Here is a 17,910-nt window from a genome sequence, read left to right on the forward strand (position 1 = left end):
ATCAGCTGTCGCCTCAAAATGGATCCCGTTGCCTCAGGGTATGGGAGGGGTGAGTTAAGAGGGGAGGCGAGGAATGTGGGTCGTTGACATAAGGGACAGATTCATCTACCAACATAACACAGCACACAAAGCAGGAAACAAAGAAGAATACATGCTTCTTACTTCCGTATCTCCTCTGATATCGCGCCGACTTTTCATGCACTCAATCACATTCACACTCAATAATAATACACTATAACACAAACTTAAACTAATCCACATTGTCGTTACTTCCCTACACTCTTTCACCCCCTAGCTGCTTTGTTAAGGTCAGCTCATGTGGTCACTTGTAATTTTTTCCCATCAAAGCTTAGATGATGATGCTTGTTGTTTAAAGGGGCCTAACATCGAGGTCATCGGCCCCTAATGGTATGAAATGAAATAACAAAAAGTACAAATTCATCCACTGACCAAAATAAAATAAAAAATGTCATGAAGAATGAATGGATGGACATCAACCCAACAAAAAACAAACAAAAACAGTGGATCAGACTCAAAAAAGATGGTAAATAATAGTATTACTGATTAAGGGACCACTTATAAAGCACAGTGATGTTTGATGTCTGAAGGGGTGCAAAATCCATGTCTAAGGCCCCACAGTATGGTACATGTCGCGAGTAAAGTAGAACCATGGTATTTGTCATGTTGGGGTACTAATCAAAAGTAGCAAAGACTCATGGTGTTCCACACAAGATGGTACTACTCACAAGTATTGCACTTCGTACAGGGAACGCAGACCTATGGTGTTTCTCACAAAATGGCGCCACTCACAGCCAACGCAAACCGATGAGGCTCCTCACCTAGGTGTACTAATCACGAGCGCCTGTATTCCCGTGGTGTTCCTCAAATAGTGGGCACCAATCACAGGCAACGCAGACCGACGGTGTCGCTCATATAGTGGTACAACACACCGGCTACGACGCACGGGTACTGGAAGTCCCCAGGCCAGCCTCTTTACTGCTACGAATCACAAACCTATTTCGTACCTAATTTAGTGGTACTACTCGCAAGTACAGGCAATCCATGGTGTTCCCCGCATGATGGTACGAGTCAAAAGTAGTTTCATGGTTCTAATTCAATCATCCCTTGGTCACCCCTTTTAGTCGCCTCTTACGACATGCAAGGATACCGCGGGTGTGTTCTACATGTGCGTCCCCCACCTGCAGGGATTAGTGTGTTTGGTCCGCGAGAGGTATTTTATTTCCCTCAAGTCCGCCGGCAAGCCGCTTAGGACCCCTCTATCCGCCACCTGGGACTATCACCTCTCCCCCTGCTACGCCTGCATAGCAGGTTCGTGGTCAAAGCTTAGAATAATGATTCGTCCATCCTTAGTCCATACCGATTTCTGACCTAAGTGGTCATGCGTGGCGTTTAGTATCCCCTTTCTCGTTGTTGTTAGCGATTCAGTTATCAGCATACCTGAACCCTTCAGTGATTTCTTTGCATGCCAGATAAGGTCACGTTCGTGATATCACGTTAACTTTATAATGATGGGCCTTTTCCCTCCCGTCACTACCTCAGTTGTTCTCCTTGGTTTCCCAATCCTGTGACAGCGATCTAAATTGTCCAGCAGAAGGATGCTCAAAAGCCAGAATATGATGATAATTGTTCTTTAAAGGGGCCTAACATCTAGGTCATCGGCCAGAATAAACAATTAACTTGCAAAGAATTCCACATTTCTGACTAAAAGAAAAAAGCAAATTCTCTACAGCATTTTCTATGAGATGTCGCATACTTAGATGAGGAGAGAAGAATCACATGAGGAGTACTTCATTAATATAAGGTATAACATTTCAACAATTATTGGAAGAGTGGACACAGGTCTAACGGTAATATGAAGGTTTTTACACTTCAATAAAATTATTCAATTCATGTTATATAAATAAAATATTAAAAAATGTGTAATTTGATAGAATTTGATGATGTTCTTTCAAGAACAAAATATGCCATTCAATTTTAATTTAGCTAGCTGTCTTTGTGAATCAGTGAGACAATGTCAGCCTCCAGATCCCAAGACAGCGGAATCAAACCTGGGAGAGGTAGTCAGATTTTTGATGGGCGCAAAAAAGTCTATGTGACGCTCCATGTCGTACATTGTTGGCATAAAAAAGTTCTCTAACACATTTGGGGTTTACTCAACAAAATTTATTAAAAAAACCTGCCATAGGTGCCCATGCGAGATTTGGTTTATTCTGCCATCTAGCAGGCCTAGAGTAAAACGGAACACCAAAATTGACGATCAGACAGCCAGATGGCATCAAATTAAAATGCCTGCACATGGTAGCTGAGGCCATACAATTATTATTATTATTATTATTATTATTAAGTTGTTTTTCAGGTATTTTCTAAATTTTATTTATTCTCAATTAGTTTTGACAGACTGAAGAACCAAACAGTTATACAACAATCATATCTGTCAGTATAGCATCTGTTCAAAATGTAAACCCTCACATCTTGCGTATTGACCACGACGGTCCTGTAGAATGTCAGACATGCTGATGGACACAGGTTGCCGCAAGGGCGTAAAAAAGTCGAATCTTCACTTGTAATTTGGGAACATTCACGGAGGGTCATCTGACCGGAAAACAGATTCTTTCAGCATGCCCCATATATAGGCATCTGGGAACATGGGATGGGCAGGGGAATTCCTTTCCATGGGAAATTAAGTGCACCGAGCAAATTGGCCATGCTGTTAGGGTCACGTAGTTGTGAACTTTTATTTGGGAGATGGTAGGTTTGAGTCCTGGCATGAAAACCTTCAATGTGTTAGTGCGATGTTAAACCACTAGGGATAAAATACCGTATTTACTCGTGTATTGGACCCCCCATCGTAATTCGTCAGAGAACAACGATTCTGCTTCGAAGCGGGTACAAGCCTTACTGCAGCTCCGATGACATCACACAAATTTATGAATAGTTTCGTTCGTACGACCCACGCAATGGAAACATGCGCCGAAGTCATGCAATACATCTGTGCTCCGTAGTTAAGAGATGTCCGCCTCTGTAGCATAGGCCCACTGCAGATCTGATGACGTACAAATACGTGAATAGTTTTGTATCCGACCCGCGCATTACAAGCAGGCATCAGTTATGTATATACCAGATAGGGCCTATGCCTGTGTTTTGTAGTCAAGAATGTTCGCCAGCATAAGGGTTAGCACAATTAGCTGCCGTTCTTGGGAGCCTGACTTCGATTCCCGGTACCGTATTGCCAGATATTTACGAATGGCAGGAAGGTTGATATGCAGTAAAAATGGTACCGGGCATGCAAATCTTCCACTGGAGGCCTGTCTAAAAAGAGCTGCACCACCTCGGGATGTGGAAACTAGTTTACTCTGGTTAAGCAATATTCACAGTTGTTGCTATTATTACAGCAGGCGAGATCATTAACACAGTAACCGTAGAACCTCTCTTAATTCAGGCCAGTAGGGATAGGTTTTTATGGAGCGAAGTAGGTTTAAAACGTGATAAAAACAATCCAATCATAACGACTGTTTTACTCGCCAACGTAGCTCATGAATAATAATAATTATTATTTTACATCCCCACTTAATGATTTTCGGAGATGCTAAACAAAACATACTATGCGTTAAAAAATTGAGACGATTGTATGAAATTAAACATTATGTTATTAAAACTAATTATTGTCACACTTGTAGATATGCATAAACGCAGCACACTTTCCTGTCATTTATTTTTAATCTTCCCGTTCTGGAACCACTGTCACTATGCGGGCATACCTAACCTAAACAGAGCAGTCTCTCTCATCCCATTTACAGCAGTTTAGGTAAATCCTGATGTGATAAATGTGGAGAACATCACGAAATATACTTAAAAATAAGGGTCTGACTTTGAACAGTATAAGTTATCCAAAGAACGCTTCCAGTTGCTATGTATTACATTCAGAAGTACAACTTGTAACATACGTTAGTTATCAGCGGTTGTTTGGCACGCTTTTTACAGCACGGCTTTATTTCGAAAGAGTGGTTTCTGCTACACATACACCAACTGGAAATATCAGAGACCATCTCCAGACGCCACTTGGGAATAAATACTCACTGTTTGGACTCTAACAGTCTGGAATGAAACTAATTAAAAAAAGACGGGACTTCAAATGCTCTCAATGCATGGCTGACGAGATGGCAGTGAAGATGGCGTCATTTGGAATAACGACATGCCGGTAGCAGGAAAGTTGACGGCACAATACGATTAATTCAAATGAAAGCAGTGATTAGGTTTACTCAGGTTTACTGTGTGGTAGGCCTACTGCTCAAATGACAGACGCGAATGACTGGCCATGAAGTTCTTTCGTATCAATATTGCATAATATAATACGGTACCCTTATCCCTTTTCTGTACAGGGTCGAGTATGAAGCGAGACGAATCTTCATAGCAAGTTTATAACCGCATGCCCTTCCTGACGTCAACCTAATCAGAGGAATTAATGAGACAAAACGAATGACATGATATGAGTAACTAAAACTGATTATATTTACTTTATATGTAAGCCTAAGTCATGTTCACCGCACAAAATTTGAGGTTATCACATTTACTTTTTTGGCTGTAAAAGTGGAAAGAAAAAAAAGGGGGTTCTAATACACGAGTAAATACGGTCATTAATTGTTACAGAAGGGCGAGTGACACCCTTGCAGTGTAGGCTGTAGCTCCATCTTGCTGCATTCACTGTCGTTGCAGTGGTAGGTTTCTGACATGATGTTGATAGCAGTGTTTGTAATCTCAGTACTGTTTGTTTTGCTGTATACTGTATTTACATTTACAGGACTTTTCATTTTCATTGATCCCCATCTCTGCTTGTCTTTCCACCATTCTTCATCAAAGACATCTTTTAAATTTGCCACACACATTTACCAGATATTGTAATAGGAGTTGAATCATGGCTGAGAAATGATATAATGGATGCAGAAATTTTCTCACGGCACTGGAGTGTGTATCGTAGAGATAGGATAGGAATGGTGGGAGGGGGAGTGTTCGTTCTGGTGAAAGAAGAATTTGTAAGCTACGAAAAAGTTAAAGATGAGACACATGAAATTCTAGGTGTAAGGCTCATATCTAAAGATAATAGGCAACTTGATATATTTGGAGTGTACAGATTGGGAAAGGGTAGCACTGATGCGGATTCGGAATTATTTGATAGGATAGTCAGCTATGTGGGAAACGACATGGAAAGAAATGTGATTGTAGCGGGAGATCTGAATTTGCCAGATGTAAATTGGGAAGGAAATGCGAACGACAGGAAGCATGACCAACAAATGGCAAATAAGTTAATATGGGAAGGACAGCTGATTCAGAAAGTGATGGAACCAACCAGAGGGAAAAATATCCTGGATGTGGTGCTGATAAAACCAGATGAGCTCTATAGGGAAACTGAAGTAATAGATGGTATTAGTGATCATGAAGCTGTTTTTGTGGTAGTTAAAAATAAATGTGATAGAAAGGAAGGTCTTAAAAGTAGGACTGTTAGGCAGTACCATATGGCTGATAAAGCAGGCATGAGGCAGTTTCTAAAAAGTAACTATGATCGGTGGAAAACGGTAAATAAGAATGCAAACAGACTCTGAATCTCGAATTCGCACTTTTTTACCAGCTTATCCTGGATAACTCTCTAGTTTTGAAGGGAGAATTTTGCCACGGGGCAAATTAAGTAAATTGCGAGATTAAAAACGTTGCAATGTTTGTAACTGCTTATTTTAGCAGGCAGAACAGTTTCCTTCCACGCTCCCCTTTCCTCCGCACTTACACTCACTGCTTCACCACAAATTGTTTTGTAAACAATACATGCTTGATTTTTAAAGCGGTCCAGCCACCCGTTCAATGTGGTAAAAGGTACCTTTAATTTGCACGCAATTTCTTCGGCTTTCTCCTTCACAACAGTCCCGCTCAAAGGTATGTTTAAACTTCGCTGCTGTTTAAACCATATAAGAAGAGTTTGTTCTACTTCATCGTACTTTCCAGATTTAACTTTCTTGCAATTTGCTGAAGTATTCACTGCAGAAGCCAAGATCTCTTCCTTCTTCGCTATAATGCCGTTCAAAGTAGACAGCAGCATCCCCAGCTCCTTCGCCAAAGCAACACGGGAAAGTGTAGATGACTCCACTTTCCTTATAATCTCCACTTTGTCTTTAATTGTTAGTGCCTTTCGCTTGATCACTTTCCTCTGAGTTTTGCTCATTTTCACTTAGAACGTTCGTACGTTGATATTACCAGTACACCTAACTTCACTGACTCCCATTCACACTAATTAGGATGCTACACTATGCTTGGCAATCCATAGCTTAGGCTTACAAGATGAAAAGACAAGACTTGTACTACAGTTCGTTAGCATGTGCTTTCTATCCTCCTCACACCCCCCGACACCCGCTTCAAGTTAAGGGCAGCAAATGGGAAATCCGGCAACTTATTCTTAGAGATTCTTAGAACCTATTCATAGGCCTATATCGCCCCTGCATTCCTACTGGTTGTCACGGCAACGGGCGTAGTTTCTGACTGTTTCGCAAGTACAGCATGGACAAGTCAGTATTGAGTTTGTTTTCCTGCTTTAACCCTTTCCCACAGATTATCTTTGACTCACTGTCTGGCGAAACGTAGAGTAATAATTTGCTTGTCAGGCATAGTTGTGGAGTACCTTCGCTAAATAATTTATTCTGTAAAAGCCACTTAAGATAACACTTTCAAATTTTGTAACAATGGAAAATACACTATGATTATTCTAACATGATACAATGAGATCACTTAATTACACGCAGGACCCCCCCCCCCCCCGTTCAGAATAATACATCAAGAAGCATCCAATATGGTGCATAAAGTTAAACTGCTTGTTTTTGAAGTCAGTCTGAATTGCTGGACCTGATGGGGGCTCTTATTTTCTTGGTAATGCAGAGAACGCAGGAAGTCACCCTGAATCTCCCAATTTATTTCATATTCGGGATCCGTCGGATGAAAATATTTAGATAGCACTTCATACTTCTTCTCAGACATAGAAATTATAAACAATTTTTTACGGAACGGAATTGCAAGATAAATTGACATTAGTTGGAATATTATCTAATTACGTAGAGGCCCATAGTCCAAAACAGAATTAACTGGAGAATTAAAACTGATAATTATGTTTTGTACAATTTTAAAAGGAGGCGGTACCTGAATGAACATTTCGTGTCTTGTGCCGTATTACGATTTCCCTCAGATTCATATCCTATCCCAACCGCTTCCCATACCATTTTTATTATCACACCTACAACTTCAAACTCACTAACATTGTATTTGTCAACATATTGATTGATCTAATTTGTAACAAATATCCTCCACACTCAACTGTTATGAGCAGCCATGTTGCTGCAATTTGTTTACATTCAGTCAACTGTCTCGTCTTTCTAAGAAAACGTATAAAAGAACACTTTATTTTAGGATTCTGTGCATGCCAGTTGTATCTAGGAAGCGTAGGGAATTCACTGGTTCCAAAAAGCTATATGTTTAGCGGACAGATAGCAGAGGAAGTCTGTTTGAAAGTCGAGTACGCTTTACTACGCAACCCACGGGAAAGAGTTAATCCTCTTCATGTTATAGGCAATGAAGAAAAGAAACGCAGGTTCGAAGTTGCAGAAATTAGTGCATGGGAAAATATTGGGGTATTACATGCGAGTCATAAAGGCACAGTAGCAACACTAGCACATCTAAACGTAAACAATTTCTTTCCCTGCGAGAATTTTATTTCATGTCTCCTCATCCTTGTGCTACGTTCTAATAATGCAATGTAATAATTACGAGTGACACGATAATACAATGTTTAGCTCGTATAAAGGTAAAAATAATAACTTTCAATTTTATGCCAACACGGGGTATCGCAATGCCTCTGTGTTCGTGTGTCAGGCCCCCCTCCCACCAACACCCAGCTCGTTATCAACATTCGTTCAACTTTGTAGACAATTGGGATCTTTTGGCCGGTTGTTTGGTGGCATAATATTTATTGGCTTTCAAGTCTGCTGTTTCCTGCACAGAGTCGGGAAGTCTCTTTGTTTCATAGTCCGGCTCCACGGCTAAATGGTTAGCCTGCTGGCCTTTGGCCACAGGGGTCCCGGGTTCGATTCCCGGCAGGGTCGGGAATTTTAACCGTAATTGGTTAATTCCGCTGGCACGGGGGCAGGGTGTATGTGTCGTCTTCTACATCATTTCATCCTCATCACGAAGCGCAGGTCACCTACGGATGTCAAATCAAAAGACCTGCATCAGGCGAGCCGAACTTGTCCTCTGACACTCCCGGCACTAAAAGCCATACGCCTTTCCATTCCATTTGTTTCATAATAGTTTATTCACCTAACTAATAATGGACACGGAATATCTTATCAGTTTAGTTCCAAAACATAATTCCCTCTACGATAAGACCCATAAGTATTATTGCAACGATGACGTAAGAGAGAATGCCTGGAAGGAAATAAGCAAGGGAATGAAAAATCAAACAGGTTACAATATTCAATTTTGTGGTAGATTAGGCCTATACAGTACTTAGTTTATTTCGCAATTATTGTTGACCTTATTTCAGAATCATATTATCATGCTGGAGTCCATATACAGTGTGGTATATCAATACGATAATAGACATGGCTTGGAATGTGTAGTATTTACCGTTAACAATTTTATAAGTAGCATTCCCTACGATTGTCGTACATGTATTCCTAACAAACAATACGGTAATGCATAAGAAGCTGCTGTGTTGTGGACAAATACATTTTTCGGTTTTTACTGAATGTTGAGGCCACCTTGATTAATGACTTCACCCTTACTGCACTAAAATTTTATCAAACCATCCATTGCGTGCTTTGTGTTTCCCTTGTAGAATCCCATTTGATTCTATTCTGCTTGATGTGAACGGTGGAGTGGAAATTTCGACTGATGGGTTCGATTCCACAAGGCGAGAGTGAGCATCTAATGTTCGTGTTATCATAGCATGACGTCATATGGCCTTGGCTAGCCCAGAGAGGCTCCATGACAGGTACAAATGGTTTAACACAGGGTTCAACTTAAGCGGAGACTGGAGGGTTCTAACCATGAGCTGCTTTGAGCGGACGTTTTCTATCTCATGGGGCTCTAAAAATTGAACTATTTAACCGGGAAATATATTTACAACAGAACACTTTAAACGGGAAAAATATACACATATCCTAATGCAACTGATTAAGGGACCAAGAATATCACACTTCCTGGTCATGCTTTGTGTACATACATACATAATCATTATACACTGTTATGCCTTTCAGCGTTCAGTCTGCAAGCCTCTGAATTTACTAAACGTCACCACAATCCTCAATTTGCAACTAGTGTTGTAGACTCATTTACTTCTATACCTCTTATCTTTAAACTGTTAGAAACCGAGTCTCACCATCGTCGTCTTGGTCTTCCTCTACTTCTCTTACCCTCCATGGCGGAGTCCATTATTCTCCTAGGTAACCTATCCTCCTCCATTCGCTTCACATGACCCCACCACCGAAGCCGGTTTATGCGTACAGCTTCATCCATCAAATTATTCCTAAATTAGCCTTTATCTCCTCATTCCAAGTACCCTCCTGCCATTGTTCCCACCTGTTTGTACCAGCAATCATTCTTGCTACTTTCATGTCTGTTACTTCTAACTTATGAATAAGATATCCGGAGTCCACCCAGCTTTCGCTCCCGTAAAGCAAAGTTGGTCTGAAAACAGACCGATGTAAAGATAGTTTTGTCTGGGAGCTGACTTCCTTCTTACAGAATACTACTGACCGCAACTGCGAGCTCATTGCATTAACTTTACTACACCTTGATTCAATCTCACTTACTATATTACCATCCTGGGAGAACACACAACCTAAATACTTGAAATTATTGACCTGTTCTAGCTTTGTATCACCAATCTGACATTCAATTCTGTTGAATTTCTTACCTACTGACATCAATTTAGTCTTCGAGAGGCTAATTTTCATACCATACTCACTGCACCTATTTTCAAGTTCCAAAATATTAGACTGCAGGCTTTTGGCACAGTCTGCCATTAGACCAAGTCGTCAGCATAGGCCAAACTGCTTACTACATTTCCAACTAACTGAATCCCTCTCTGCCATTTTATACCTTTCAGCAGATGATCCATGTAAACTACGAACAGCAAAGGTGAAAGATTACAGCCTTGTCTAACCCCTGTAAGTACCCTGAACCAAGAACTCATTCTACCATCAATTCTCACTGAAGCCCAATTGTCAACATAAATGCCTTTGATTGATTTTAATAATCTACCTTTAATTCCATAGCCCCCCCCAGTATAGTAAACATCTTTTCCCTCGGTACCCTGTCATATGCTTTCTCTAGATCTACGAAACATAAACACAACTGCCTATTCCTCTCGTAGCATTTTTCAATTACATGGCGCATACTGAAAATCTGATCCTGACAGCCTCTCTGTGGTCTGAAACCACACTGCTTTTCATCCAACTTCCTTTCAACGACTGATCGCACCGTCCCTTCCAAGATGCCAGTGAATACTTTGCCTGGTATACTAATCAATGAGATACCTCGAAAGTTGTTGCAATCCTTCCTGTTCCCTTGCTTATAGATAGGTGCAATTACTGCTTTTGCCCAATCTGAAGGTACCTTACCAACACTCCATGCTAATTTTACTACTCTATGAAGCCATTTCATCCCTGCCTTCCCACTATACTTCACCATTTTAGGTCTAATTTCATCTATTCCTGCTGCCTTATGACAGTGGAGTTTATTTACCATCCTTTTCACTTCTTCAAGCATAATTTCTCCAAAATCATTTTCTTCCTCCCCATGAGCTTGGCTGTTTGCAACACCACCAGGATGATTTCCTTTTACATTGAGAAGATGTTCAAAATATTCCCTCCACCACTCCAGTGATTCCTTGGGATCTATTATGAGTTCACCTGAATTACTCAAAACACTGTTCATTTCCTTTTTCCCTCCCTTCCTAAGATTCTTTATTACTGTCCAGAAAGGTTTTCCTGCTGCTTGACCTAGCCTTTCAAGGTTATTACCAAAATCTTCCCATGACTTCTTTTTGGATTCAACAACTATTTGTTTCGCTCCGTTTCTTTCATCTGCGTATAAATCCTCGTCTGCCTCGGCCCTTGTTGGGAGCCATTTCTGATAAGCCTTCTTTTTACGTTTACAGGCTGCTCTCACTTCATCATTCCACCAAGATGTTCGCCTTTTCCCATCTTTACACACAGTTGTTCCTAGGCATTCCCTTGCTGTTTCTACTACAGCATCCCTGTATGCCACCCATTCACTTTCTATATCCTGAACCTGCTTACCCTCCACTGTTCGAAACTTCTCACTAATCATATCCATGTACTTCTGTCTAATTGCCTCGTCCTGGAGATTTTCTACCCTTATTCGTTTGCAGACAGATTTCACTTTCTCTACCCTACACCTAGAGACACTTAGTTCACTACAGATCAGATGGTGGTCTGTATCATCGAAAAATTTGCGAAAAACTCGTACCTTCCTAACAGATTTCCTGAATTCAAAGTCTGTTAAGATATAGTCTATTGCAGATCGTGTACCCCTAGCCTCCCATGTGTAGCGGTGAATAGCCTTATGCTTGTAGAATGTATTCGTAACAGCTAAACCCATACTAACACAGAAGTCCAGCAAACGCTTCCCATTCCCATTAGCTTCCATATCTTCCTCACATTTACCAATCACCCTTTCATATCCTTCAGTTCGATTCCCAATTCCGCATTGAAATCGCCCATTAGCACTATTCTATCCTTGCTGTTGACCCTGACCACGACGTCACTCAACGCTTCATAAAACTTGGCAACTTCATCCTCATCTGCACCCTCACATGGTGAATACACGGACACAATTCTTGTCCTAATTCCTCCAACTGACAAATCTACCCGCATTATTCGTCCATTTACGTGCCTAACAGAAACTATGTTGTGTGCAATGGTATTCTTGATAAAGAGCCCTACTCCCAGACTCTGCCCTTCCCTTTCTAACACCCGTCAAGTACACTTTATAATCTCCTCCTCGTTATCTCCCCTTACCCGAATATCACTTACTCCTAGCACATCCAGATGCATCCTCTTTGCTGACTCAGTTCTACCTTCTTTCTTCCATAAGCCCCATTAATATTGATAGCTCCCCATCGAATTCCATTTCGTCCGCCAATTTGTTTCCAAGGAGTCCCTCGCCTGTCAAATGGGAGTGGGACTCCATTACTCCCATAGGTCCAAGGCTTGCTAAAAATGTTTTGAGCTCGGTGTATATTTGTGTGCTTTGTGTATATTCCCCATTTTAGAAGATAAAAATTAAGAGACAGAAAGAAAGAAAAGGGGAGTCTTGTAGGCAAACAAATACAGTTATTTATTTATTTATCATATAGCATATATATATATATACACTGACTGACAGAGCAAATGCAACACCAAGAAGGAGTGGTCAGAACTTTATGCCAATTGCAGGGTAGACTGAGGTCACTGAGGTATGCTCATGATGTGAAATGCGCCGCTGTGCTGCGCACGTAGCGAACGATAAATGGGACGCGGCGTTGGCGAATGGCCCACTTTGTACCGTGATTTCTCAGCCGACAGTCATTGTAGAACGTGTTGTCGTGTGCCACAGGACACATGTATAGCTAAGAATGCCAGGCCGCCGTCAACGGAGGCATTTCCAGCAGACAGACGACTTTACGAGGGGTATGGTGATCGGGCTGAGAAGGGCAGGTTGGTCGCTTCGTCAAATCGCAGCCGATACCCATAGGGATGTGTCCACGGTGCAGCGCCTGTGGCGAAGATGGTTGGCGCAGGGACATGTGGCACATGCGAGGGGTCCAGGCGCAGCCCGAGTGACGTCAGCACGCGAGGATCGGCGCATCCGCCGCCAAGCGGTGGCAGCCCCGCACGCCACGTCAACCGCCATTCTTCAGCATGTGCAAGACACCCTGGCTGTTCCAATATCGACCAGAACAATTTCCCGTCGATTGGTTGAAGGAGGCCTGCACTCCCGGCGTCCGCTCAGAAGACTACCACTGACTCCACAGCATAGACGTGCACGCCTGGCATGGTGCCGGGCTAGAGCGACTTGGATGAGGGAATGGCGGAACGTCGTGTTCTCCGATGAGTCACACTTCTGTTCTGTCAGTGATAGTCACCGCAGACGAGTGTGGCGTCGGCGTGGAGAAAGGTCAAATCCGGCAGTAACTGTGGAGCGCCCTACTGCTAGACAACGCGGCATCATGGTTTGGGGCGCTACTGCGTATGATTCCACGTCACCTCTAGTGCGTATTCAAGGCACGTTAAATGCCCACCGCAACGTGCAGCATGTGCTGCAGCCGGTGGCACTCCCGTACCTTCAGGGGCTGCCCAATGCTCTGTTTCAGCAGGATAATGCCCGCCCACACACTGCTCGCATCTCCCAACAGGCTCTACGAGGTGTACAGATGCTTCCGTGGCCAGTGTACTCTCCGGATCTCTCACCAATCGAACACGTGTGGGATCTCATTGGACGCTGTTTGCAAACTCTGCCCCAGCCTCGTACGGACGACCAACTGTGGCAAATGGTTGACAGAGAATGGAGAACCATCCCTCAGGACACCATCCGCACTCTTATTGACTCTATACCTCGACGTGTTTCTGCGTGCATCGCCGCTTGCGGGGGTCCTACATCCTACTGAGTCGATGCCGTGCGCATTGTGTAACCTGCATATCGGTTTGAAATAAACATCAATTATTCGTCCGTGCCGACTCTGTTTTTTCCCCAACTTTCATCCCTTTCGAACCACTCCTCCTTGGTGTTGCATTTGCTCTGTCAGTCAGTGTATATACAGAAACAAGAAAGCAAGTACATTATATTTTAATGTCCAAAGATGTTATCAATTCTAAAGCCTCTGTATTGGCCTCTAGAAAATCAAACCTATCTCCAGGGTAGGCTCTTCTGCTACACTCCTTTACAGTAATACAGATTGACTTAACTAATACTCTGCAGTTCATTCTTATCAATGTTCCTGGGTTTTACACTTAATATTTTTGTAACTTGATTACTCCTTCATATTTTACACTGAATTCATTGTTTATAATTATCTTCATTTCTTTCCCAAACAATATCCAAATTAATTCAGCAGAGTATTTTACAGTCTATTGTTCTTATTTTGTATTCCAAGATCCTACTTAATAAGCACTATTCTAAGCTGAATTAAACAGATCATTTACCTTAAATTTTGGGTATTCATTCATGTATATGGTGACCATGCCGACATAAGGCAGAAACCCTCTCGCTCTACCGACGACATCTTTCTTGGTGAGCCACAACTGGCCAGGTGCGTACAATCCTCGGTCATCAACGCTGTTGTTGTCACCCTTGGTCAGGAATTTCACAGTTCCATTCACTCTACATAAGTGACCAAAAATGAAAGTAAATAAATGACAATAAAAGAGGAATACTGTGTTAGTAGCAGATTATGAAAAACACAAATGGGAAAAGTTAACCCACCATGTTACCAAAGACATAATGCAGACATTCTGAGGAACACTTCCAACATAATTCTACTCGCTGCACAAAAATGAATACTGTAACCATAAGCAGATCATTACAGGCAATTTGGTACAACACTGCTTGCCAATAAGAGGACCTATAAGAACTATCAATAATATCATATCGAAACAGTCAACGCAATTTCGCTGAGCTGATGACGGGACGATAAAACAGCAATGTACAAATATTTGGCTGCTATTTTGAAGTGGAAGGTAGCCAAAATCTTTATACAAAATCTGTGTGAAAACGCACTTATTGGACAAATACCGCCTCTTGCTGGTCGGTGCAGCACACAGCAGAGTGGAGTTGCAGTTGTGCTGGAGAGACATAGAACGAACTGGCAGGTTACCATGGGCAAAGGGCACTTTACTGTTAGGGAACGAATGTGAAACATAAATGAGGTACGTTAGTCACATGATAAAAACAAATTTTTTTGGCACCATGCATAACGAATATGCACTTTAAGGCCATGTTGTTCTTCACAGGTTTACTTGTTAAAAAAACAATAATTTGCAAGCACTTTGAACTCAGGAGGTTGTTGTGTAACTGGTTGCAAACCAGAAATATTCAATCATGTCCTTAAACTGTGGGGAAGAAAATTGAAAATGAATGAAGGATTGCATTTTCAATAAACTGATAAACTTCCAAACTGAAAGTCTTCACAAGCCAGTACAATGTCTGTTAAACAATGATACAAAGCCTTCCATTTGATTGCCGGAAGAAAAACTTATCCAAGGGCTGTAATTTCCCCTGTAGTGCCAAGAGGAATCTGGAGAATTTCTATACTGTTGCCTGGAGGAATGTCTTTAAGACAGCTTTTACCACTATAATAAGTCCAAGAATCTAACAGTAGCAAACACTTGTCTTCTATGAATGGGAAGAAGGATTATTTAAACCAATATTTTCATTCCTTTATTCCCCATTTTCCCCAATTTTGTGGCTGTTACAATTATATTTTTTGGCATAAAACACTTCTTTGAAAACTCTCGGACCAAAAGTTTCAGTTGCTTCCTGTAGTACAATGAATAATTTCTGGAAAATAGTACCAGCCATACTAACTGTAGGTATAATTTTGTATGATAGGGTGAGTGCACTGACTTGAGTAACTGTACTTTTTTCTCTTCTTCTTGCAGATATGCATGGGACACAAATGTCATGTTTTCTACTTTTAATTTTGTGCTTTTACTTGAAGCAACGCAACCAACCGGTAAATGCACTGAAATTACTTTGTCCCATTGAAATCTCTGAAATTTCCAAAGCTCACAGTTGCACGTCTTCATTGCAAATAATCCACTTAAACCTTCTTGTTTCTGCAAAGCAAGAAAACGTTTTATACAGCAATTTCCTGTATTAAATGGGACTTACTGATGTAGATTCTAACTGGTTCTTCCACATGTCCAGTTGTTGTAGTGACGTCACCTTACAACAACTTTTGTGAACAGTGGTCACTGAAAGCTGCTTCTTACCCTCCCCCCCCCCCCCCCGCCTTATTTAACCATAAATTCACAGCTTTCCTCTTGTACACAAGATCTACAGTGTGTTTCACTTTCTACTGTGGACTGGAAGCATAATTTTAAACTTGTAGATTTGTCACGTGACTGCGAAGTCGTTTCAATGGACTGACGGGAATCAGACTCAAGGCACAAAATTGGACCTGTGACATCTCTCGTACTTGGCAATGGTGTGCTACCTTATCTCAGATAATGCAGATGAGGTGTTGCTGCTTCCACTATCACTATTTCCCTCCAGACACGACTCCGAGACAATGCCGGCACCCATGGGATAATTTTCAATTAGTTTGATCACATGTCAACCCCATCTCCCTTTCTTTTGAAGTTATTTCGCAGGAAGAGGAGAAACCTTTTTCATGGAAATAACATAATGCACACTCTAGAACATAAGCCAGATTCATGACTGCTCTCTCAAAGGAACATGTGTTAACTGCCTGGCACAGAAAGCTCAAGGTAAAACGCTTGCTTCAGCTGGTCACTAAGGCATCCACGTCCAGCTATATGCTCAATTTGTTGATACCTTTTGACAATACAGGCTCAAATATGAAATTTATCACGTGCAACAGCTACCGGTATATGCTAATGGTGCAATCTTATTCAAGATTTCCGTGTCAATTTCAGGACGTTATCGATTGAAATGGCAGCTACATTTCTGTACATGGCTTTCTTATGGTCCCCTCAACCTCTCTCAAAAATTTCATTGCTGGTTTCGATATGCACTTACGATAGTTCCTTTATTAGTACATTAGTTTCCCAAACCACTAAGAAGAGAAGACAACAATATTCTTTCTGAATATAACCTTTAGAATGAATTACAACTTAAGAGTATAAGAAAGAACCTCTGTTAAAAGTGCATGCTTCCTCCCCCTAACGTGCATCTTTAGTTCACAATAGGAACAGTAAGAAGTTTCTAATTTTACACGACTTTAAATCTGTTAAGGAGGAGGCCATAATTTTCAGTGTTGACTCAAGCATTTCAGTCCGTCGAAGACCAATGAATAATAATAAAAGTACAATTCAAAGTAGCCGCTGACATCACTAGAGCATGACGTAATGGAAAATTACTGACAAACAAGCCAGCTGGCCTCACGCCAATGACAAGCGTATTACACCACCTTGTGCTCTTTGCTGGACTAGTAAGGAGAGACAATGTACTATTGGAGCACTTCATTAAGATAAGTTCAAACTTTCAAGTATTAAGGGTATAAACACAATTTAAACATAAATGTACCTACATTTCTACACAATTGTCATCAATTTATAAATGTGATTGATAGAATCTGATGATGTTCTGTCAAGAACGAAACATTGCTTTGTTTAATAGTGCATTTTTTTTACAGGTATGTTACATTGTTATTATTAGTTTTCGACAGACTGAAAGTTACATGAGTTTAAATCATCACTAAGTAGACTGGACTTACAGTAGAATCTGAATTACTTGTTCACAGCTATACACTTAAAATCTTGTACGTAATAAGAGCAATTCCAACTATGACCAATTTCCGTACCTTGGAGTTCATAATTTGATGTAAGGCTTGAACAGATGATATAAAGACCTTGATAAAATTTACAGTATATTGAGATTCATGCAGATTAGGGGTAAAATTATATGACAAAACCCCCCACCGTAAATTACATTTCCAAAAGGTAAATATTAGGCTACCTCATATTAATCCTACCCACGGATAGGTATCCACCAACCTGCCCCTAGGATATAATTACTTTTATAACAAAACATCACAAATCATGCAACATTTTCCATATTACTTGCATGAACAACCACTGCCACAGATTTATAAAATTTGATGGCACTCCCAAA

The 17,910-nt window shown here is 41.2% G+C and overlaps 1 protein-coding gene across 1 annotated transcript in view; it reads right to left on the reverse strand.

Moving 5' to 3' along the window:
- twr (signal peptidase complex catalytic subunit SEC11 homolog C twr) overlaps positions 1-17,910 on the reverse strand; it is a 69,387-nt gene that overhangs the window by 17,140 nt on the left and 34,337 nt on the right. Inside the window, exon 4 of the mRNA XM_067154323.2 lies at positions 14,259-14,436. Coding sequence (XP_067010424.1) covers positions 14,259-14,436 — 178 coding nt within the window. The remainder of the gene's footprint in view (positions 1-14,258; positions 14,437-17,910) is intronic.

This window comes from Anabrus simplex, chromosome 1 (genome assembly GCF_040414725.1).
Source record: "Anabrus simplex isolate iqAnaSimp1 chromosome 1, ASM4041472v1, whole genome shotgun sequence".
Classification (NCBI taxonomy): Eukaryota; Metazoa; Arthropoda; class Insecta; order Orthoptera; family Tettigoniidae; genus Anabrus; species Anabrus simplex.